The 26259-nt window shown below is 41.8% G+C and overlaps 1 protein-coding gene across 5 annotated transcripts in view; it reads left to right on the forward strand.

Moving 5' to 3' along the window:
• The window catches only part of cacna2d2a (calcium channel, voltage-dependent, alpha 2/delta subunit 2a), a 168183-nt gene that overhangs the window by 94136 nt on the left and 47788 nt on the right, over positions 1–26259 (forward strand). For 4 of the 5 annotated variants that reach the window (XM_037102137.1, XM_037102136.1, XM_037102133.1 and 1 more), the window contains 2 exons: positions 12906–12950; positions 19021–19159. In XM_037102137.1, coding sequence (XP_036958032.1) covers positions 12906–12950; positions 19021–19159 — 184 coding nt within the window. The remainder of the gene's footprint in view (positions 1–12905; positions 12951–19020; positions 19160–26259) is intronic. The other variant, XM_037102135.1, reaches the window with a different exon arrangement.

Here is a 26259-nt window from a genome sequence, read left to right on the forward strand (position 1 = left end):
GTTTTTCAAGTTGTCCACTATAATGCTGCTATCTCCCCAGGTCTTGACTCCCTTGCCCCTATTAAAACCTGGACTGCCTCCTTTACCCATTCTGCCCCCTGGTTCACCATTCAACTCTGTACCCTTAAGACCACTGGTCGACACCTGGAGAGGCTCTATAAAATATCTGGCCTCACCGTCCACCATGAAGCCTACAAAGACCACGTTAGGTCTTATAAAGAAGCTCTCTCCAAGGCCAAAACAAACTACTACACCACCCTCACTGATTTCCTGGACTTCTTCCAGGAAAAGGTGGCTACCATTCTCCAGCAACTCTTGGCATCTGCCACCACCTGAGACTCCAGTTCCACCCCAGCTGCAGTCAACAAAGGCGTACCTCAAGGCTCTGTACTCGGACCTCTCCTCTTCACCATCTACATTCTCCCACTTGGTCAGATCATTCGCAAACATGGTCTCAACTTTCACTCCTTAGCTGATAATGGTCAATTACATCTCTGCACCAAACCATCCACCCAGCTACCCCCACAATCACTCGTCAACTGCCTGCATGATATATGATATAAAACTCTGGATGACATCAAATATACTCAAACTTAACACTATTAAAACAGAGCTCATGGTTGTAGCCGCCAAGGCGCTGCTTCAGAAGGTTTTCCCGGATGTGGATGGCCGCTGTCTCCCCATCCTCAGAAGTCCACAATCTGGGTGTCCTCTTTGATTCCATGCTATAATAAAATCCATTACAAAATCAGCTTTTTAGCATCTGAAAAACATCTCCAGACTCCAGCCCTGCCTATCCTAACCGGTGGCTGAGACCCACATCCATGCCGTCATCACCTCCCACCTGGACTACTGTAATGGAGTCATGTCCGGGCTCCCTTCTAAAACCCTGGACAGGCTCCAGTATGTGCAGAATTCTGCTGCCAGGGTCCTCACCCGCACCAAGCCCTGGCAACACATCACCCCCACTCTCATCCGCCTTCACTGGCTCCCAGTCAAATCACGCATCACCTACAAAATTCTCCTCCTGACCTATAAATCTCTCCATTCCCTCACCCCCAAATATCTGTCTGACCTCCTCATCCCCTATACCCAGTCACGGACGCTGCACTCCTCAGGCACACACCAGCTCTCCATCCCTCGCACAAAACTTCAAACCCTCGGCGACAGAGTCTTCTGTGTGACAGCCCCCACTCTCTGGAACACTCTACCAGCTGAAATCCGCAAAGAGACTTCTCTGGAGACTTTCAAAAGAGACCTAAACACCCATCTTTTTAATAAGGCCTTTCAGCTCTAGGTCCAGCCCCCTCAATCAACTTTTACTTTTTCCTATTGTATTTTTGTTTATCCATTTATTCTTTGTTCAGTCTCTTAGTTATTGTTAAGTGTCCTTGGATACCTTGAAAGGTGCTATACAAATTAAATGTATTATTATTATTATTATTGTTATTATTATTATTATTATTATTATTAACATTAAAACTTCCCTAACCCTAACCCTAACCCATTAACCAAGACAGGCAGTAATTAACCATTCCTCCAAACACATGCATTTAGGTATTAATTAGAAAAGGTTTTCCTGCATAGTCGTGACATTTTTTCTTTAGTTGAGTTAAACCTATAGGAGAAGATGAATAGAGCAAACATTAGTAAGTGACAGGCATTTTATCTGCAAGTGCTATCACATTTTAAGCATTGTATTTACACACTGGCCATCATGTTGTGCTCTGTATTCCCCATATCTGTCCTTCCTTTTTACAGTTTGATTCAGACCTTCTAAAGCAAAACTGGAAATAAAAATGATTTTGCCAACTGCACCACAGCACCAAAACTCTACAGGATCTCCATAGCCGAGAGTGGGGGTGGGGAATTTAGCTATGTGAGCCCTTTTTAAATGCTCACTGATAAGCATAGCCACATTGTGTAATCACAAATAAACTGCATCTATTTTCATTGTGAGCAGGTTTCTTTTTATTTATTTATTTATTTTTTACTTCCTTATGGCTGCACTGAGACAGAGTGCTCGCAGCCTGCCGAGCACGTAATGGAACTCATAAACAGTGTTATCACTGAATCCTGAGCCATGGAATGGACTTCCATCTGCTCGCCACTGGAAGGGAAAGAAATGAGGAGCGGTAGTGTGGAGAGAAATTCCTACACAGGTTACAATTTAGCAGAGCCTCCTCCCTATCAAATGTATCTGATGGTGTGGATGCCTCAGTGGAAACTGGGCCGAGGTTTTACTTATATTCTGAAAAGGATGCAAACACGCACAGACATCATAAACAGACCGCTTTGAGTTTGTGTCTGTGTGGATTCAGCCACATTCAATCAGCTAGGCTTCATCTTAAACTCTCATTTCGACGGTGGCTTCTCCTATCCTTTTGTTGTCTGCTCTCTTTTCTTACACATCACATGCTGCTCGACTCACAGCTTTGATCAGGCTTTTCGTTGCTGTGGTGACCCAACAGTTAGGTGATTTCAGCTTCTTGATTGCAGACCGCTATAATTTATTTAAGTGGCGCTCTCCAAGGTAGAAATGTCCTTTTCTCCTTTTTTGTCTTGCAACTCTTTTCTCCCCATCACCTCTCCTGTTTCTTTTTTCTTTCCACATCTCGCCCCTTAATGTTTCTCTGCTGCTTCAAGAGAGACCTCTTGAAAACTCATGCCGTTCTACACTCGAGTGGAGGGACATTTGGCCAAGTCTGAGTTGACTCAGAATGAAAGAAACACTGGAGTATGGGAAGAGGTAATGAGAAATGCTTGGGTAAAAAGAGAAAAGTTCAGGTGTGTCAGTAAGCCCTCAGTCAGTAGGAGTTTGCCCAACTGTGATGCTGCATGCTCGCCAGGAGGGAGGGTTGAGAGAGTCGCCCCCATGTCTAAATCCCACTGATCGATTCCCCTGCCTCACAGGAGATGGGAATCAATAGTCAGAGAAATCCAGCGAGCCACGCTGCAGACCTTGATTTTCCCATGGCCAACACCCATGAAATGTTATTTTAAAAGCGCTTCTGGTCAGAGCAGGATCATTAAAAAAGAGAAGTTAAAATGTACCCAAGACATAGCTCTCTCTTTTTCAGTATTTTCTCTTTTTTTGGTTTAGATATTGGCATATAGTGTCTTACATCGTAAATCGGGTGATGAATTGATTCATTTTTGATAGAAAATGGGTTTTTTGGGCTATTTCATGCCTTTTATTAGAACTGACAGTAGAGATGGAAGGGAAAGAGGAGAGTGAGAGAGATGGAAATCCCGACAACAACAATAACAGAGCTTGAATGGAAATGTTGATGTTCGTGGTGACAACAATTGTGATAATCGAGTAATTTAGAGCTGCAATAATTAGTCGATCAAAAGAAGATTAATCAGCAGCTGTTTTTTATAATTGTTATTGTAGTATTTTACAAGTCAAAATATGTCAACCATTTTCTGGGTCCAGTTTCTTAAAGGTCTGATTTGTAAGAATTCCCAGCTCATTAAACACTGAAGCTCTGTAATGGCAGCCAGCCAGACCTACAATCTCAAAGCGTCATTATTTGAGTTTGGAATGAGCCTCCAAAAGCACATTGTCTTACAAATTGGACCATTAAATATAAATATTTGCTTCTTTTCCTTGTTATTTATTTTAGTAAATGAAGAACCTTTGGCTTTTGGACTGTTGGTTGGGCAAAAGAAGCAATTTTAAGACGTCCCTTTAGATTTTGGGAAATTGTGACAAGTAATTTTCACACATTCTTGACATTTCATGGACTAAATGATTAATCATTTAATTGTGGACATAGTCTGTAGCATAATCAATAATTAGAAGCAATTTCTATCTCTGACCACATGATGCCTTTCTATCACAGAGAACTGAATATCTGACTTAACAACCTATTTTGTCTTATCCACTCCCAATCTAAAGGGACGTCTGCAGGAACAAAACTATATATTTTATGTCCAAGACATCCTTAGTCTACGACAAAAGTGATGTGTCTGAGCAGCCAGGATGTCGTTTTGTGTGTTGCAGGCTGGTTATGCTGTAGCAGAAGAAGAGATGCCTGCTTGGGTTTTACGGTGTGCTCGCTGTATTCTGTCCCTGCTGTCCTTAGCGTCTGACTGTGGTGCCTGTCTGCAGATATCTTAAAGCAGGCTTTCCCTTTGTCATTTGAATGTTCGAATCATTGTGAGGGACAGCAAGGCATCTGATGGAAATGATTACGGGGTCGAAAATAACAGGTTTCCTTTGGCCGGTGCTGATTGTTGATTGGCCACTCTCAGTCAGCCTGTAAAGAGGGGGTGGCGACTTTTCAGGACTCCGTGTGGACTAGCGGTGGTAAAATGGCTGAAAAACACGGGCAAAATGAAAAGCTGCTGTCAACCCTCCAGGAAAAATGGAACCTGGAAACATTTTGCTTCGATAAGTGGAGCTCCGGTGTCGCACCGAGCTGCAGTGGGATTGGACAAGGACGTCCAGACTGACTACCAGATTGTTTGTGATTGGTCACCCCAGCTAGAGATACCATAAAAATGTTAGTGTGGGGATAATTGCATTTGCTTTATCAAATCCCTCTGGAATCCCATGATAGCCCTAATATTGCCATGGCCTGTTTATCTTATTTGTCGTTATTTGGTGTTACAGCACCTCTCTCCTGCTTCTCCTCCGATGATCAGATTGGGGGGCTTGTTTGGGGAGGTGTTGGCATGCGTGTGTCATGTTGGATAGGCTTTTTATCTGGCACTGTGTCCATGCAGTGTGGTGATGCTATCAGTGTTAAAACCTGCTACTCAATGGAGCCCTGTCAGCCAACAATGGAGAGCAGCATTACCCAGAGTGCAGCAGGACAAAGCCCTCTTTCCTTATCGCAGGATTGGAATATTCACAGACTGATTTAACTGCTTTTACCAAGGGGAAGTGTCAGGCTCTGAAAGGAAGAGACAGCACAGCAGAGATGAGAGAGAAAGAGAAAGAAGGAAAAAAGAAGAGAAAATAGGATTCTGTGACCTGCAGGATGTTTACAAAGAGACGTTTAAAGAGCAGAAATTGCAGATTCATGGGGGGAATTGGGGGCATGAAATGTTGCTTGGCATATGTAACCTTAATAATTTTTGAATTACTTATTTTTAATTTCACAATAATCAAGATTTCTCTCTTCCTCAATTGTCCCTCTGCTCCTCCCTCACTCTGTCATCTATGTCTTGGGTTGCTGCCCATCTTTACGAGAGCCCTTTGAAGTGAGCAAGCAGTTCGGGGAGGCGTGCTGCTCCGTCTGAAGAAGAGGAGCTAGACGTTGATGAGATATGCATGGAGAATGCCATTCACTTTGCTGAATTTGCACTGTGTATTGGAGCTTTAATCTGGGAGCACATTTGTTTATTGGCATACAAATGAACATCTGCATGGAGCTATGCTTGGACGCGATGGTCTCAGCAGCTCCCTAATCGCTTAAAAGCCTGGAGATGCAGAGCATGCCAATGAGAGAGCTGGAGAGAGAGAGACAGAGTGAGGGAGGGAGGCAGCCGCGCCCAAGGCCTCCGTCATGCACTTCTATATCTGAGTTTCACTCTAGCTCAATAGCTCTCTCTCCCTGTCCCTGTCTGTCTTCCAGGCCAACAGTTTAATATCTAGTTTGCTGGTTGACTCTTTATTGACTTGACATTATAAAGAGGCATTTTGGTGACCTTCAATGGTTAAGACAACAGCCATATTTTTCAGACCAGACACCTCAGACAGCTTGTCTGCATTTATTTGTAAAGTGATGAGACAGGGCACTGAATGGCTTCTTCCAGGATAGAGGTGCTTGGTAAATGAACCTTTAAATATAGAAACAAACACTATAAATGGAAAAGAAGTGACTGCGCCAAGAGCACATTTGTTTTTCCTTCTCAATAACAATTCTAATGCTTGGACTTGCTCACGGGCGACAAAAGATATACATAAATTTTCATATTTATTTTTAATAGCTGTGTCCTTCTAACCCTGTATTAATGTTATATGGTTGCTGTCATAGTCGTGTGGTTTGGATCAGGTTAAACTTTCAACTTTTAAAGAATAAATGATAAAGTAACTGAACCAAATGCAACAGTAATATCCATAGAAACTCAGTAATATCTCACTGGAAACAAAAGTCATACATGAATAAAATGAATAATATTCCTAACATCAAAGTGTTTAGTTTAAATAGAATGAGGATGTCTTGCTGATTGCGATCCATGTGTCATTACTGTATGTGGAGATGTTCAGCAGAGGAGAGGCTGCACCATGTGATAAATGGATTACACCAAACGTTAAAAAGTTCTGATAAAAGAAGCACTAACTATCAACACTTTGATATTTCATAATTGAGCCCCATTGACCATATAATACTATTACATATTTTGGTACCCATCCCTACTCACCAATTCCCTGATACAGAATTATATGCTGGATTATAGACATTTCTGATAATGGTGTTGGTTTCAAACCCACACAATGCAACAATTTACAGTTTGCCCAAAGTTACGCTTCATTCTAAGAATGAAAATAGCATTTTTTAAATCAAATAAACACATTTTTTTACAGTCTTTAGTAAGGTAACACACACAAACACAGCTGCCTTCATGAAGGTTATACTTTTCAGTTTGTTGAATCTGTTTGAGTTCTGTTAATTAACAGTATGGTCCTTTTTAAAGCCTTAAATTTTTTTGGTATTGTTGAATTACATCAAATGGAGAGGTTTGTCGAATAATTTGTCTTCAACATTTATGTTAATCAGGGTAGACTTTCACCTCTCTGTGTAACACAAACTCAACAACACCTTAAACAATCCCTTTAGGATGACCATGAAGTTGAATGAATCTGCACGTTCAACAAAAGCTGAGCATCTAACCCTCATGAAGGCAACATGTATGCAGGGCTGTTGTATTCTTCTGCATCAGGTTTAGTTTATTGGACCACTACCAGGTAAACAACCAATAAAAGCTTGTATTTCAACTTTGTTTCTGCCACTTGGACCTGTCTTCTTCTGGATCTCACATTTTCAGAAATTTTAAAAGTAAAAAGGATTTTGGTCAGCACAAATCCATGAAGAAGCACATTGCCTGATCCAGTAGAGGATAGGATTTAACATTCCCTGAATCAAAGATAAATCCACCAAAGACCAAGAAGTCATATTTTATTCAACCCAAGCAATTCAAGATCAAAGTCCTTTAAAGAGCTCTTAGATCTCTGACAAATTTATACATTTCTGTGATTAATTTGCCTCTCTTTGAAAAGTATATTTCAGGAACTCACCTTTTGACACCTGTGCAAGCGTGTGGGTCATATAAACTAAAGGAAATGAGCTCAACACATTTGTTTCTGAGGCATAGTATGATTTCAGTTTGACCTCTCTTTTTAGCATGAACGCCCTTGTGTATATATTTCCTTTACGATTCAATCTCCAGATAAAATTGGATGTCAGTCAAATCTTACTTAACATACGTAAATTATAATGCACCTGAGTGTGTGTGTGTGTGTGTCTGTGTGTGTGTGTGTGTGTGTGTGTGTGTGTTTGTTTGTGTGCGCACGTGTATATGTGTGCATCAGAGTCGGAGTGTTCTCAGAGTATGCTCTTAGCCCCGAGGATTGCATTCCCCCTTCTCACTGGAGAGGTCCCGCCAGAATGTCTTGAGTTTCATACTGTTTGACACGCAGAGATGGGATATAAGGATGCTGTGGAAATGGAAGGACAGAGGGAGAGATGGGTAGAGACAAGTGGAGAGATTGGAGTGGAGGAGATAAGAGGAGTGAGAATGTATAGTTCCATAACAGCTTTTGCTTTTAAACTTTATGTAAGCAGTTTTTCTCTGCAGCCAAATCAAATTGTTTAGCTTTTCCGTCTTTATTCAGGTTGCATTTTCACAGTAAATGAAGCTTTGTGTGCGTGTGTGTGCGTGTGTGTGTGTTTGTGTGTACCTTATGGGCTGATGTTCGTGGGTTAATGAAGAGCAGTAAATGAAATCCTTTATTGTGTTTGATATAATGTCAGCTTCCATTAGGGAAACTGGTTCTACGAATGATTGCTAGACTATCGGGGCCAGGAGAGAGGTGCAGAGTGTGTGCGCGCGTGTTGGCGTGCGCGTGTTTTCTGCATGCTTGTGTGCACACCCGAGGGCATGGCGGAGGCACCGAGTGTGTTCTGTAATTATAAAATCATTAGCAGGTGTCCAGAGGAGATATGAATATGACTGTAATCTGTCCCCACCCATGATTGAGCGCTTGTGTCACACTCAAATGTCAACCTGTCTGAGACAGCCCATTGAGAGAGCCCTGAGATTCCAAATTCAAAAGATTTAGTCCCAGTTACCACACTCCATCATTACATGTACCCCCACATATGACAGCCTTTATGTACCAGCCATTTTTCAATCACGTATTGTTGTCCTTTGCTTCGCCGGATAAATCACCTGTCAAGGTCCTCTTCACATATTATGAAATCTGTGAATTTAAAGGCTCCGACCTTCACTTGAAAGGAGATTTTGAAGTTTAAATGTGTAACTACAAGCCACGGGTGACGGTAAAATAACATGCAGCTGGTACGGATGACAAGAAAACACGCTGGCAGAGGAACAACCTCCTCAGCGCATGGACTGACAGGCGTTCAGACAAACAAAAGACGGGCAGGCATGTATCTGGTCAGACATAAAAACGAGCAGACGTTGTAGCCCTGGCAAGGAGACAAAGTCACATTGTAATCTAGAGCAGAGGGGCGGTTTCTATAGCAACAGTAGGCATCTAACCTACGCGCCACTGCTTTTGCTGAAATCTGAAATTGGCGAGAGGAGGCTGGTATTGAGGATAGAGAGATTGGGAAAGATGAAGATAAGACAGGGTGGAGGAGGAGGAGGCAGAGGGAGGAGAGAGAGGAAGCAGATCGAGATAAGGGTGAGGAGAGGGAGAGGAGGAGGGTACGGAGATGAGCAGAGGAAGATTGATGTGAGGGAGGGGCAGGAGATCATCACCTGACCTCAGTGTTTGTCTCCTGTTTGGAATTTGTTGGTCCACTCAGCATGATAGATTTAATTTACTGATAGCACTTTGTGTCAGTGGGACTTTCTCCGACTTTGTGTGTTTCTCTGTGTGTGCACGCTCGGCCTTGTGCGTGCACCTCCTCTGTGCGCACATCAACAACTGCATACATACAGTATATAAGTGTGTTTGAGCATGCTATATGTGTGTGCACCAGCAGGGTGTTCAAGGCTCTGTGGAGAGACGAATGTGGGGTAATTGCTGGCTTGGTGTTTGTATCAGATGTGTGTTTAACCCAGACCCTGAGCCCATAGAGACCTGTGACCAGCCACAGCAGATGGCCAAGCTACCCTGGGGGCTGCTCAGAGGGTCATGGTGGCCTAGGACTCGTACACATGGAGCCACCTCTTCTGTTCATCTCTGTGTGGTTAGAGGCAGAGGGTGCAGTGTTCAGTAGGTTTGGTGTTCAGCGGGTATATTGTCATGATATTGCAAAAGGCAACAACTTCGTTCATTAAATAACTTCATTTATATCATATCCTACCTACTCTAAATATAGGATTAGAGCTGATTCTGCTGCAACTTTTCTGATCTCTTCAATTGTATTTTGTATAGCAATTCACTCAAAGTCCCCGTAGCATTTATAATTACTATAGAAACCTCAGATAAATGTATTAATAGTAAAGCTTGACCGATATTGTTTTGGCAGATACTGGCCTGTCACAGACACATCGGTACTGGCATATATGCTGCCAACAAATAACAAGTGACTCAAGATATGATTCGATTCATGATACACTGCCCACAATAACAATAGTATCACTATTCTGCATTCATTAGTATATCGCAAGACAATCATCCAACAGTACATCACAATATCTGGCTAACTAAAGAATACAAAATAAGGGGGAAAAAGGGAAATTATGCATTTGTTGTTTTGACAGTTTCAAAGAATTGGACATGAAGTTTTAGCTTAAGTGCTTTACACGCTGACTTCAACTTGTCCATGTGTGCCATCATTTTCATGTAGAATAGCCATAGTTTGATATTTGTTGCCATTACACTCATAATTTTGCTGCAAAGGTACATTTCACAAGTGTTTGATAACCTGATTTCAGGGATCATTGCAAATAATGTGTGTATATCAGCCGATATATTAATATCTGATTCTGTTTCTTCCTAATGTCGGCGTTGGCATCTGCTCCAAATATCAAGTATCTGTTGGGCTCTTATTAAAAGCAAGCGTAAGTGTTTATTTATGTTTTTATCAACAACTATAACTCCTCCTGTGGGCACCCATAAACAGATAATGAATAGCTATTTAGTATAAACATTTGCAATGATACAAAATAGGTCTGCACAGGAGGAAGCGATGATTGCTGACAAATGCACTATGCTAATAAAGACTTTAAATAGAGTTGTATCTGCCTACAACTACTACTGACTCTAACCTGTTTATATACTGTTTTTGAAGACTAAATAGGGGGCTTTAGTATATAAAAAATGCAAGATAATTAAAGACAGTTGCACAGAAAGGAATTTTGTGACTCTAATGCTTTTACTAATGCTGCTCATGCTAAGGATCTACTGTATGTACACAGCGTGGGTTTAGCACGGCTAAGTGATATGTACAGTGTAAACAGTAAGGTAAACACAGCTGTCCAGCTCAGCAAACAGACATGAAACCAAAGACAGATGGGTGACAAATCAAAGGAAAAACCAACATGAAATGTCTCAGAGTAGCTTCAGTGCTCCGTTGCAAACAGGAAAACGGAGGGATGGACATTATTTTTACAAAAGAGTTTTTTTAAGCCTTTCAAATTCATGCTTGCCAAACTGTCCTCTGACCTCTTGTGCCATGTTTTTTCTGATAATCGATTAATTTTTTCCCCTTTGATTTTTAACCTGTCTCTTTGTTACATATTGTTATTATTAGTATGAAAGAGCAGTTAACAAGGGAAGGGTACAAAAAACACTGCAATGTGCAGTGTAAGCAAGGGAGCCAGAGGGCTGGACTTCTCACTAAGCTCTCTCTTCAGTAATGTGTGGTATGTTTATTTGAGTGCATTTGTTTGAGTAAAGCTACTGGACGGTGTCCCTTGGGTGCAAGGAACTGAGCATTTATTTACAGGAAGCAGTCCTGAATAATGAGTTGTAATGCTGCGGTAGTGAGAGTAAACTCTTTAGAAGCGAGGGACCAGTCTAAGCAGGACTGGGCTCCAGATCAATCCTGCTGGCAGACACAACAACACTGTTGCTCTGCCACGGTCTCTCTCCCTCTCTCTTTCTCCCTCTCTCTTTCTCTTCTCTCTCTGCAGAGGCATGGGCTATTTTTAGCCTTGGCAGCTCTTTCCCCACTGCAACCACCACCATTACCACCACCACCACCACCACCACCGCCACCACCCTCACCACCCATTTCTCTCCTCTCAATTCATCCCTTTAAATTGCCTGGACCTCAGCCTCCATCCTAACCCTAACTTAACCCAGTGTAGTCCCTGAACGATCCAGCCTGATCCCTCCTCCACTCAGCTCTTTCCCTTCCCTCCTCACTCCTGATCCCTCTGACAGAGTTGGGGAGGCAGAGGGAGTGCTGGTAAGATGAGGAGATGTGTCAAGGGGGCAGATTTTGCTCCTCCCCTTATCTTGTCCGCGCTCATTACCCAAAGACACAAGCTGCGTCCAGGCTGGTTCGCCCCACGTTTGATGTCAGTGTGAGTTTTGATCATACTGTGTTTCTATGGTGAGCTGTTAGGGACTGAGCTGAGCTCATGACTGACTCCCTGATTAGCACTGGAGGCTAGCCAAGACCCCGGTCATGGTGTGTAGAGAGACTCTGACGCCAAAGGGGACTGAAAGGAAGATGGGGGCTGACAGAGAAAGAGAATACTGAAGGTGTGTGTGTCTTTCTGCACAAGATAAACAAATGCAGAGAATGTGTGTGCGTGTGAGACAGCGGGAGAGAGATGAAAATGGCAAAAGCGATCAAGAGACAAACAGAACTTGAAAGAAAATAAGTCAGACTGAGTAAATCATGTGAGACTCGTACAGTAGACTGTCTCATTCTCTGTCAGGCGTCCTCCATCATCCGACCATGACCACAGCTCCTCCAGTGAGGGCGAGTCAGTTACTGTGGTGCCCTTGAGAGCACGTCCTCAGGCAGCATCCTCATGATAATGAGGCAGGCCCCACAACCGCTGCTTGCTGTATGTACCCGCTGCCCACCCTCACGCCGGCCACTATGGAAGATAAGGATGGCAGTTGAGAGGAGAAGAGGATGGTAGCAGGGCTGAGTACGGGGTCTCCACTCAGGGGGTAAAGACCGGGTGTGGGGTGACAAAAAGGCTGAATCTGGGGCTGCGGCTGATGATGGGCAACTGTAGCTGGTAATTAGAGCAAAATAGAGCAACACAATTGCATATATTTACATTATTTTCCGTTTTCTGTATCTTCCCTCTTGTTAGAGCGGTTTGCCTAGACTAAAAACACAGCCAGCTGAGGTTGATAAGACTCCCAGAGAGAGCAATATTTTGAGTTTATTCTCCTCTCACTGCAAACCACTTTACTCCATGTCACATCTGAGCTCATACCACAGCGCCACACACACTTGCATTTTTCAGCAGTTTTCCACAACACGTGAAAAATGTTCTAACACGAATTCGAACATGTGCTGCATTCTTGGCATCATACAAGTGAAAAAGATGCATTACATCCTTGGATATCTGTACAGCTATCTGCTCGCCTTCTCATGACTGTCATTCCACATCACACTACTCCTCCTGTGTTCTGTGATGCTGATTATATTCACATGCTGAACAGTGTGATGGAATATAACCATGACTCTCTCTAGCTCACCACCGCAATGAGTCGGGGCTGATATAGACGCTGCTATATCTTCTCTCATCACCTGTCTTTTCCACTTTTCTTTTCTGCACAGGAGAATGCCATTTCATACTACGATTCCAAAGCGGATTCAGACTATGTGAGTACAGTACGGACTGCTCCCTCCCTCCCCCGCCTGCCTCAAACCCCAAATCCTACCCGCTTCCCATCCTTTTCCTGCAACCCCACCCCACCCAACCCTTCCCCCTGGCCGCCTCAGTGTTGACCCCCCCCCCCTCCCCTCCGATCACAGGCCCCTGGGCTGTCTGTGTGTGTTAGTGAGGTGCTTTATGGTGAGTTGGTGTGACAGGGCAGGGGCAGGCCAACATGCATGTGACAGTGACTTCAGCTGTCCTCCCCCAGTCTCATATCCAGTTTTCTACCCTCCACATGGACCCTCACTGTTTCCACTTGAGACCTGAACTGTGAAGGTTGTTAGTCAATCAAGATACCTCTGACCAAAACATATCACACTTTTTTCACCAGGACACCATTTCTATCATGTGTGTCATTAATACTGGAGGTTATGAACGATGTTCAGGGAAATATCTGCATTCTGGGTAGTAGTGTTTCCTCCAGGAAGTCTCTGGTCTCACCATGTCACCAGTCTGGCCACAGTCTGCAGATCCACCTTAAGATAGGTCACACTCGGAGTCTGTGCCTGCTGATTGATTAAGTTTCAAGGAAGAGTGCAAGAATCCCCCCTAGATCACCAAAGCACAAAAAGATGGGAAGAGAGTGAGATAGAGGGGAAGAGACCGAGAAAGGGAGGCAGAGGAGCAATAAATCATGGTGTGATTTTCTCTTTGTGCACGCCACTCCTGTGATTAATGACACAGCGCTTTAGGGCCTGTCAGCACATCTAATTGGAGAGCATCAGTCATCATTAACATGCCACACTAAGGCCGAGCCAGTGACACACTCCTGACCCCCACTTCACCAACCCCACACCACCCAAAGACAGAGGCAGAGGTCAGGCAGAGGTCGTCCCTTCAACCCAGCAGTCGCCCACCAGTACTCACCTATCTGAATCTTGATTTGTAATGTGATGACCCCTTTCAATTACGGTTCCACCACTGCAGTGAAAATCCTTTACCTTTTGGGAGATATGATAAGAATTCTGTTCTAAGAAAGGTAAGTGATTGGCTGCCTGTCTTTTATCCAAGCCTTGTCTCCTCTATTTCCTATCCTGTACTCCATACCTCTTACTTTCTCCTCTTGTCACTTTATCCTCGGTATAAAAGTGCCTTATGACGATTCCATTTGCCAAAGCACGTCTGATGTTGGGCGGGGGGGCGAGGACAGTAAACTAGAGGTCAGCCATCACCAGCACACTCCTGTGACACAGATGCTTTCACCTGCAAAATGTGTGCAGAGGTGCCTGTTTGTATTGCAGCCCAAACCACTGTGAGTGTGGAGATGGACCCAATCTTTCAAAACTTAAGAACACATTGTTTTACATGTCTAATTAGCAAAAGTGTTCTCAATGCTTTTATTATATTATTTGATATTATGTGTTTTCTCATTCAGATACCTACCCAATCTCAGAACCCATCAGCTATCGCCTGATGATGATTTAGCCTCTTGGGCAACAGCCAGTGTTTTGGGGCTTCGGTGTTAATAGCGTATATCCAGATAAATTGATATCCAGGCCAAGACTCCTATAAGCAGGTCATTGTTTTACAGTCATCCCAATGTGGGATGTCAAAACACAATTTAGTTTTTCATTTTTAAAGCAATATTTTGTTGCTTTTCAACCTTAAAATAACAGCTTCTAAATCATGTTGATGGCACAGAGTCTTGTAACAGGGTGAACAGTGTCTCTGTCACTTGTTTCTGCTCTGTAACCTCAGTGAGAGGGTGGGATCACAGCATTACATACATGTTTACTTCAACATAGGTTTCTCACATCTAACATTGTTATGATGTGATGGGATTTGTCTTTACGACAAGGTTGTTGCACTCAGAAACTGTGGAGGCTGCCAAATTGCTCAAAATGCCAATTTCTACATAATTTTGCTTTAAAATAACTGATCAAAAGTCATCACCAGAAGATAGCTGATGGGTTCTGAGATTGCATTCCAGTCAATTAGTCCTCTCATTTTTGCCTTCTTATATGGTCTGCAACCAAAGCCTACTCAAAGGTGATTGGTCAATACTACTCGGACTACAAACTGAGTAGAAATGAAAACCAGAACCCTTCTGCTAGCAAACTCTTGTGTCTCGCCTACAGTCTGCATTTATATGCAGATATCTGTTTACAGATTACTACCTTCCAGCCCCTTTGGGTTCTTTATAATAAATAAACACACAGACTTTTTATTGTTTCTTTCCTCTCTGCACTGTTCTGATCCTTTCAAGCCTATTGGCCACTGGTTATAATACGTGTATGTCTGCAAAAACAGACAAGATTAGCCCCCACTCTCCTCGTTCCCCATAAACGATTATAACATACGCATTAGCAGAGAGCAGACAAAAGGTAAAATGCAAATATTCTTTGGGCTGCATGAACCCACTTTAACTCTATTACCATAATACTGTCAATCATATCTCTAGGCTTTAATTTACTTGAAGGGCAGTCATTTAATACATAAATTATTACAAGTATGCCTATTCTAATGTTTAATCAAAATGTATTTGATTGTTTCCGTTGTAGCATAGAACGGTACATGTGATATTTGTTAAAACTGTAATGTCATTTTTTTTCTGCAGGAATCCTTAATCCTTTAAAGGGTTGTTTTCCTCACTATCTCACTCTTTACGGCTGTCATTTAAGTAAACACCCGCCCACACATGCACACACACACTGACTTGCAGGGTCATAAGTGACACGTTTCAGGTTCGCCCTGGTTGGCTAAAGGCGGGCATGAAAGAATCTTCAAAATGTCATCTCTGGCCTCTTCAGCCTTTAATTAAACCTTGAACGGGGAGATAAAATTAACAAATTGGGTAATGAATCGAGCAAAACAGGTGGTGGATGGTTGAAGAAAATGAACCAATCAGTCTTTCCTGTGTGGATTTATTCAGCTCCTAATTAGACGCTGCCATGGTTAATTATGATTGGGCTCTTCTGAAGGGGAGAAAAAAAAAACTCCTCCCTGCCCGACATTGACAGAATTAGTGTCAGAGTGAGTGATAAACAAACACCTCAACCTCACAGTTAGCGCTGTTAAAAAGCCAGCATCCTTAACCTAATCAGCTGTACCATGGATCCATAGTCAACTGCTACTTAAAATGTTCTTCTCGACTTTTTACTATGTCAACAAATCTGTACTAAACCAACATTAACCCAAAGTTCTGTGCTGTCAGATTTACATTTAAGTTAAACTGATAGAGTTTAACTTAAATGTAAATCTGACAGCAATTGAATTGGTAGTTTAAAGCAGTTTAAAGTACCAACATTTTTAGTCAACAGTACATTTTATTCTATTCCAGAGTTGTGTGAGTTTATTATTCAGCTAAATCGGGATATGACCGGGAAGCATTCATCCATTACATCAATTTGCAAATGGAATAAATGATTACATTACCCCTGCTTTAACATCAGTTCAGGTATAGACTTGGATATTTTTTAAAAACACAGAATATTGAAGTGCAAAAGGGTTGAACCTGTCAAGCTTTATGGTTGCCAGAGTGCTGCCTCAGGTCAGGTCCCAAAGGTGCAGAAAAAAAGTGAACACAGCAGGCTAACCATCCAGCTCTTCTCTACAGGGCCCGGGACTGAAACTAATTTGAAGGAATCATATCTAACCTGACTTATGGACCCTTCAAAGTGACTTTAAAAAATTTCCTTCCAGGTTCTTTCCATGCTCATTCTGTTTAGCTGACCATTAGTTCCTGTTGATCATTAGTGATGAGCAGGAACTTTGTGGGACAATAAAGCACCTCTAAATTATAAACCTCTATAAATCTCACCTCTATAAAAATATAGAAAAGTGCTTCAGCTGTATGACTTCTCTGCCTTTTTGTTTAGGTTTGAAAAAGAAATGCAGTTTTTTACATCTTTTTCTCAGCTAGTCTTGTCAGTTGCACATATAAGTTAATTATTTTTTCTGCTGTCAGATTCCATGTTCAGAATAATCTAAAGTGCTTTGCTTGACATTTAATTTGATGAGGCTAATCTAGGGCTGAACAATGAATCAAAATTGGCATATGTGCACAGACACAACAGGTGAAAATGAGCATTTTGCTATATCTGATACAGTCCATTTTAGTACACTGTCCCTGTTTTTAAATAAGTCATTGAACAAAATAGTTTTGAATACGGCGAATTGCAATATTTAAATCAAAGGAGCTGTATTTTTTATGATACAATGTAAAATGTGTCACAACATACGGTTACAAAAGAAGCGTTGTGGTGTCTCAGAGATGGCCACAGCTCGTATTCTACAGACTTAAGGGAACATGCTTGTTTGGTACAGTCCCCAGCAAAAGTCCTTTCATCATTCTTTTAGTTTTTGCAGTGAAAATTTAATACAAAAAAATGACAATTCCCACTAAAATCCTAACTCATATCAGAATTGTCTGTCAAATTCATCACAGAGTTATTTGTTTTTGGCATACTGTTCAGCCCAAAGCCAAACCATGTGTAACATTTTTGAATCAACTGCTTGATGTTGACATATTTATTTATATTTGTTTGAATGTCAAGTGTGTTAGATCGGTACGCATTTATCCGCCCTAACCTTTTCCTTTCTGGTCATATCCTACACTATGATGATGTAAGTGTCGTAGAAATTGACACTGCATTGTCCCTCATGTTGACTTTCAATGGGACTTCAGCACAACTGTCCCCAGCTTGTAATTGCGTTTTAATAGTCAATTAAAGTTGGCCCATCAATCAATTTCTGCCGTGGACATGGGGTTTTGATTTAATTTCTCCAAAAAACAAACCATTTTTATGATGTCAGATCCAATTAACCCATGCTGCTTTATTACAATGAAAAATATGTATTGCAGTCACACGTTTACTGAACACAAAAGATTCATTTTACAGTTGGGTTTTTTTGCTCTTCAGCAGAGTGCTTGAGGAATGATCAGAGATTTGAGTTTTGTTTTACTTGTATTCGATGAATGAAGGCTAATGAAGGATGACTAATAAAGGAAGAATGATAGAAGTATGATGCCAGACAGTGCTGAAGGCTACTTCTGTATGGCAGTGTATCAAAGAGCTCAGTGCATGAACACACATTAATTAGATTGTGTTTGTTCAAAAAAAGACTCCCACTATGACCTCCCACATTTTAATTTTCTGAATGCTGGTCTGTGAATGTGAACTCTTCACTGTGCTGTTTCACTGAGGATGCACCTAACAGGGTTATAGCTAGCTCTCTAGGGATATACATTGAAATCTGATCAAGAATAAGGTAATAAACTGAGCCGGGGAGAGTGGGGTTATATCTTGCTGCCATTTTATTTCACGTCCCACAATCACTTCCTCCTGTGGGAACAGGCACAGATTGTACTCTATTGATAACTCATCAAGATAAAAAGCTTAAATGTCACTTTTGCTTTTTTATCTTCTGGCTTTCTTTGATATCTGACACTTTCCTAATGCAATATGTGTGTCAGGCTTCTTCTCATGATGCACAATGGCCGGGGAGAAGCTGTGAAAGTGGCAGAGCATCTTTGAAATATACAGAATTCACACTGTTTTCTGTTTAAGCATTCACAGGCGAGAGAGAAAGAGGAGAAAGCCTGATACGAAATATGCTTTAATTCGAGTGGGTGGGAGACTAAACAGTGATTAAGTGGTGTTGGTTGCTAGTTATTGTTGGGGTTAATTTGTATGGCACCTCATGTGTCTGTGATAGTCATCTCGGGTACTAATGAGTTTCTCTGTTCAGCGTCTGCTCTGATACCTGCTGTTGTTCTCTGATGAGAGGGAGAATATAGAGCCACCTAAATCTGGAGGCAGACAAGAGGTGGAATAATTGCTATTTTTGTTCTTAACGTTATCCAAATGCTGTGTGAGTCAGAGGGAAAGATAACGTACTGTATGCACCAGAGCCACAGATGGGCGCTGTAAAGCCACAATATGGGAGGTGACAGAATGTGGTGCTATATTTGCATGTTTCCCCTGTTTTTCTATCCATGCATTTTTTTTATTTGCTCACTTGGATTTGTGGGTGCGTGTGTGCGTGTGTGTGTGTGTGTGTGTGTGTCTGCAGGCGGAGGATGGAGAAGAGGAGAATCCACTGGAGACCTCGACGTCTTTGGAGTTGGAGTTTGTGGACGATCCAAATTTCAAAAACAAGGTCAACTACTCTTCAAGTGCGGTCCAGATTCCCACAGACATATACAAAGGCTGTGAGTGTACAAAAATACTTTTTCTCATTTGTGTTTGGTGGAAAGATGAGAGTTTATATGCAGAAATGAGACATAAAGAAAGTCACACCCATTACAGTAACCTCACGACCTTCGCCTCGCTTCTTTATGGATCCAATATTGTGCATAATATAATTACTCTAAATACGTTTAAAAAAAAAAGTCATGCAAATCACTGACTGTGAAGTAAAAAGGCAGATTGCACACAGATTGCACAAAATTTTACAAAATGTCGCTTTATAAATAGTATTGCTTCAAAACTTGCCTCAAAAGTCATGGTATCACCGTGTGGTTTATGTCGTGGTAGAGGTCAGCCTGTTCGCCCAAATCACATTTAATTGAATAAATGTCTGTGTATGTCCTCAGGTGTATGATCATACATAAAAAAATCAATCAGTGTCTCACAAGCTGAAAATTAGAGATTTTGATGACTTATAAACCATGTTTAAATCATTACTGCAGATGAACATGTGAGAAAAACACATTGCAAAAGACAACGTGGTGATAAAGAAAATCCATTTTTAGTTACACTCTGCATGCAGACATCTAACCTATAAGAGAGATGATGGCTATTCAGCCAATCGAATGACACTGGAGCTCGTCAACAGCTGCCCTAATATTAACTGGTGTCACTCTGTCCTTGACTTAACAAAAATCAATTGTTCACAGGTTTGCGTTGCTGGGGTCTGTACTATAAAAAAATAGACCATATAGAGATTTTTGGCAGCAGTTTTACCTTCGATCATGTGTGTATCCAAGATATGCACAGGCTGCTGAGCCATAGATGGATGACAGCCGTCTGTCTTGAGTTGACCTCTCGCCTCTCTCTCAGTATGTTAGCTCAGTCTCTTTCTCCCTTTTATCAGCCAGCACTTAAGCACACTAACATGATGTTAGATGACAGACGGTCTCTCACACCAGATCTGTACTGTAATTTTTTTTCTTCTTTTCTGCGTGGGCACGGTGTCCCCCGCTCATGGACCCTGCCCTTCCTGCCTGGCACTGCGCTGCCCCGTGGACTTAACACCCTCCTCAGTCTGCAGCTGCCAAATGGACAAAAGGGAACACATGTACCTTCTGGGACTCTGATTTCGCTTGGCATGTTCCCTCTGTTATCCACCTCTAACCTTTTGGACGCCCTCTGCCTGCCTCTCTAAAGACACAAAAACCCGAGCATGTGCACGCAGACAGCCACTTTGACAGTGGCAATTTCTTTTTCTTTTTTTTCCTGTTATTGTGTAGCTCTTCGCCTCCTTTGTTGAACAGGCAGTGTATGGCACCTGTCTGTAACAATGCCCTCCAGCTGTGTCTCCAGACAAATCTTGTCAGAATTAGACACTTGGTTCAGGAGGAGATGTCAAAGGCCACAGCTAACTCACAAAAGAGCAATCAGGCCTGCGCATTGTTCCCAGAGCCATTTTGTGCCAGCTCTGGTTTTCTTGTCTGAAGATATGAGTCAGAGAATAAAGGCTCCTTGATTGAGGGTGGTGGAGACTAGAAGAGTAGGGTGGTACAGTGCATGAAATGAAATGTTCCTTTTTTCACTTTTCTTCCTTGGAAAATGTTTACTATTGATGTTGTTTAGTTAGCTCCCATTGCGCAGGCTGCTGTGCTGTAATTGCCAACTGCAGATTTTGTGCCAACTCCATTATGAACATGTGTGCTGCATTTTAGTCGCTGTTGATAAATAGTGTTTAAAAAAACATGTTGCTGCCCATGTGCCACATGCACATTAATTCTAAAAGATGCTCTCCCACCAAACCAAATTTCCAAGCCACTAATGTAGGCATTAGAAACAGACATTTTGAAATGTCCAACATGCAGTGCAAAAGGGGAACTCCACTGATTTTGCACATCAGAGTGAGTTTGCAGGACCTGAGGAGTACGACTGCATGTGTGATAAAAAGTTTGATAGCGTTTTTTCATTAGGGTTAAAAATGTATTCCGGTAATAATAATAATAATAATAATAATAATAATAATAATAATAATAATAATATTAAATAATAATTTCAGTGACTTTTGGAGTACCTCAGTACCAAATATTAATGAATAAAGATGAGAGAAAGTTAAATAAGAAAGATAAATAGGCTGATTTGATTGAAACTTAGCTGTGTGTTTGGTTTCACTCGAGAGCAGAGTGAGACTTGGTTATATTTAAGAAAAAAAGATTCAGGCAGAAAAGCTTTGCGGTCTTGCCAAATAGTTAGTGGTGTGGGTGCATTGTGGGTAATGTAGGCACCAAGTATTGACAAGGAGAATAGTGTGAAAAATGTGAAGAAATTATAATATCTTCAATTTCGCTGCTTCGATGTTGATCATTTTTTGTCCATCGTTTGACAATGTTATAGCGGTTCAATGCTAAATCAGTGGAGTGCTGTTTTATCTAGCTTAGCCTACAGACATTTACATCAGGTTCATGCCATGGAAGCTGCGTTTGCTTTAGCGAGATGGTGAAAGGGGATTATTATCTGCATGTCGTGTTCTGTTCAGGTCCCACCAGTGGGAGCCTGCAGGGTGCATTTGAGAGGATGTCTGAGGAAACTAATGTGGGTGGAGTGTTGTCCTCTGGGTCTGGAGAGGTCTGGATCTATGGCATATCTGTGGGTTTAGGATTAGCAGAGGAGAAGCAGTTTGTGTGGGTAGATTCGGCACTTGTTCCTCAGGGGGGAGGCCAGAGGAAAGGCAGAGAAAAGAAAACTGTAGGAAGAATGGAGCACAGTCCAGAAGTACAGCAGAATGTTCAACAGTTCAGCAGTCGAAATTCTCAAGTGTTGTTTATTCGCACTCGCGCTCAGTCGCATTGGAGTATTTTGCTTTGATTTGTACGCATTGTTAATGCACTGAATAAGATGACTGTTTGCCGGAAAATAGCAGCATGAGTTGCCAGTCAAAGCAAGAATGGGTGTCCTGGAGAGACAGAAGGAAAGGGTGATGAGAGTAAAGTGAACGAGAAGAGACACTTTAATAATAGAAACCATTTAGAGCAAAAAAAGAAGCATTTTTTTTATTGTGATCCTTTCAGCAGCTAAATGAGGCAGTGCATGCGTCCTGGTTTGATTTGTCTGCTAGGCCCCATGTCCGTTTATTGAGATTGAGAGTGTTCCCTGAGCGCAGTAATGAACCATTTTATGATTCATTATCCCACTGCTGATTCCTGCTGCCAAGTCTGCAAACTTTGTAATTAGCTTAGGTCAAACATTCATACAGTTTTCTTCTAATTATCACCGCTTATTACAGAATGGACATCGCAACGCAGCCACAAAGGAATAAATTGATGTGGGTGGTGTCGTCTGTGGGGAAACAGGTTCTATTCTCTGAGTCAATGTTACAGAAATGGTGAAGAAGATGCAGGGATTTGCTGAATAATTGCAGAGGAAGGGCTCTGGGAACATAATCTTTCAAGTAATCACTGAAAAAAAAGGATAAAAATAGCGAGGGAATGTACAAATTATTCTTTGGTGACTATTTTGTAGAGCCGGTGGAATCTCACTGGTAATTGGACTGAGTTCAGACTGTAGATGGAGGATACTAAGCCAGATTGGCTCATTCTACAGTTGGATGCACGGTGTAACATGTTGAAAATATAGAAGGTTGTAAATCAGCCATTTTAAAAAGGTAGCAATTATGTGTGCTTAACATACATTCAGTGTATGACTACATTAGTTTTTGTATGCAAAAATAAGCAGCCACTGTTCCCAGCAGGGAATACAGAAATCCACCAGTGAATGTGGGAAGTCGTTCCATTAAATTTGAAGTTTAAATCCGCTGCATGCGGCGCCTTTTCCCAGTGGCCTAACGTCATGTTGTCAGTTTGCTATTGTTGTCGAGCACAGTGAGAAACTTGGTTGTCAGAAATGAATGGCGAGGACTGGCTAACTATGTGCAGATGAAAGAGCAAAGCTTAAATGTTTTGCATGGAGCGATTATACCACCCACACCACCCCACACACCCGCCACAGTCATCATTATCACCCCTCCGTGTGCAGCTTGTCCAGTTGTTCCAGCCCCTGTGCCTTTCTTAGCTTTATGCTTTATGTTACGCGGGACAAAAATAAGATCACTTTACATATTGACAACTTTTTATATACCGTCTGCCTCAATTGTTTGATGATCAAGTCTACTAACATGAACTAACGGCCGACTTTCAGTACAACACAGAAGTTCCACAGAACCCCTTCAATCCAATATTCATTCTGCTTGTAGTATTCGGTCTTTGCCAGCTCCTGAGAAATATATCTGGCCCTCTTAAGCAGCTAAATGCTCCACTATTCACCAACTAGTTGCTTACTTGGGCAGGTGGTGCACAGTGGGATTTTAGAGCTTTCCTGCTGCAAGTATCTGGCTGCTGCAGCTGTAAACAGGGCTCATAAGAGTGAACCAAAACAATTGCTGACAGGTGGGAAAACGCTCAGTTGAGCTGAGAGGAACTGTGGTAATTTGATCCATTTATTATATTTAAAAAAATAACTCTAGCAGCTTTAAGAGCTGGCTTCATGAAATAAACAAAAACAAAGTCACATAATTCGCTTCACAACATCTGTGACATTTCCAGCGAAATGGTGCATGAATGTAGAAGCTTGAAATACTTAAATTTATGCTTCTACATTCATTTTTTCAGATTTCAGTAGTTCAAGTAGTTCTTGAAGTCAGCAACAAGGACACTGTTTGATACATTCCTGCAGGTGCTTTGATATGCAATATATTTGACCTGAAAAAGATAAATACCAAACATTGTTTGCTGTTTTGAAAAGCTTCTTTCAAACTATGAAGGAAATTAAGCTTAAATGTTAAGCTTTGGTCAGTGGTCAGCAGTTATGTAAAGTATAAACAATGTGTCAGCTAGGCAAAACCCTGAAATGTTCAATTATTTATGAGACTTAAATTATCAAGAGGAAAAAAAATCCACAGATCGGTACGAAAACCAGCGGCAAGCTTGTACTCACTGCCCTTTGAATGTTAGCCCCCATTTTGCTTCTGCACTCCATGGTCTGTGATTGGATTCCCTCTGGGAAGCTCGTGGCAAAAAAAAAAAAAAAAAAATCATCCTGTTCACCTTTGTAAAGAGCAAATTGCATGGGGTGTGTATAATGTGAGTGGAAAGTTGAGTGCAACAGATATGGCAGATAGAGTGTCAACTCGGTGTCGTGTGCGATTGGAAAAGAAGAGAAAGATTTGCATCTGCAGGGTTTCATTTGAGGGAAACTACCTCCGAAGTCTCTCATCTTTTTAAAATGGATCTAGAGAGAAGTCAGCTCGCCTGGTACCAACTGGAGGGACAAAGGCGACTTTTGAAAGACAGACTCAGGTCTGTTCACAAAAGGACGGGGACGTGATAATGAGACGAATGAGAGCCGTGCTTTGTCACATAGTCGAATTATAAGCTTCAGCTCCAATTAGTGAATGTTCCTACTTGCTATATGCTACTTTTGTCATCTTGAAATTATCTGCCGTGAACATGAGGTTTGCATCAGCTAAATGTAAAATGTCATCATTGTGTGTGACTTGTGTGCAAGTGTGGTACATACAGCCCGTATTCGTTTCACACACCCCAGGTTCCTTCCAGTGGAGGAAGCTTCCCTGTCAACCGACTCACGCCACACTGGAGATCAACTCAGCCCTTCTCAACATCAAACCAGATTTTAATGTGTGGAGAAAAAAAAGAAAAAGTGATTCGTGAAAGAGAAATAAAAAAAGAGGAGAAAAAGTGCTGAAAAAAATGAAAAAAAGAAGAAAGCAATCGAGAGAGGGGGGATAAGGGAAATGGGATTTAAAGTTAAACCAAAAGAGAAGAAAGACAGTATAAACACTGCGGGCTGTATTTCTGTCGTTCTTGACTTAACAGACTCCATCTCTCTCTCTCTCTCTCTCTCTCTCTCCCTCTCTCCCTCTCTGTTTGCCCCTCACCCATCCACCCCGATAGTGTGTGCCCAGTGAAGGGGCACTATCATTTACCCGCACACTAATTAGAAAAGTCAGCATAGTAAACTCCACTTCACTCACCACCAGGCTCACAAATTACATTTCATGTGTTTGTTATTTACTGCTCCGCTTTAATTAGAAAAAAAAGAAAATATTTGGAGGAGCACTCTGGAGGTGTGGTGAAATCTTCTGTCTTATTCTCTATATTGAATAATCATCCCTCCTCAGAGAAATGTCCATTTGTCTCTCCCGTCTTTCACAGTCTGAGATTACCATTTAGCAAAACTGAGGTCCCCAATGACAAACGCACTCAAATTAAGCTCTGAGTGAAACTCCTTGAACCCTACGAACAGATTTTAGTTGTAATTAGTAAATGCTGCAATAATTTCTTCTGGATGTTGTTTTTTCTCAACCAAAGCTACAAAAAGAAACATTTTCTTTTTCTCTCTGAAGGCTCAGACTTTGTTTTTAGCGTGTCTTTGTGGATGTGTGAGCTGCTGCCAGTTCCTGTTGCTGCCGTTTACTCGGCAGGATGAAAGGTTTAAGGTTCAGGCTCTTTAACACTCAGCCAGGCCCTGAAAGAATGAGAGACAGAGAGGAAACGGGAGAGAGAATGAACTGGGTTGACAACACAGACCGAGACAGGAGGAGGTGGTACATGCAGACACAGAGAGACTGGTCTGTTGGTTTAACGGTGTAGGAGCAACAGCCCGTGGCTTGGGTAATCCAGACGGCAGCGTTTAAACTGGTGCTTCATGCTCTATTTTCTTCTTTATTTCATTGTCTCAGCAACATAACGAAAACTATTAAAGAATATATAAAAAATATTTTAATAGCTTCACATCTGAAGTCAAAAAACAGCACATAGACAGTGAGCAAAATACAATAATTAAGATACTGAATAACCTCAGTGCAAAGGTCAAGTGAGCAAAACACACAGCTGAGGGGACATGCTGACATTCAAGCTAAATTCAACAAGCAGCTCACGGTGATAACTAATGACTATGCCAACAAACAAAATATACAGTACACCCAAATTCAAACACAACTAAAGGTGCTTTAACTCACTGGCATTATATGCTGATACTTTAAAAATTGGAGCAGTGAAAGGTTTCCCTCTATAAACAACTCATTCCTACAGTACCTGGAGTAAAGGTAGTT

The sequence above is a fragment of the Acanthopagrus latus genome, chromosome 6 (genome assembly GCF_904848185.1).
Source record: "Acanthopagrus latus isolate v.2019 chromosome 6, fAcaLat1.1, whole genome shotgun sequence".
Taxonomy (NCBI): Eukaryota; Metazoa; Chordata; class Actinopteri; order Spariformes; family Sparidae; genus Acanthopagrus; species Acanthopagrus latus.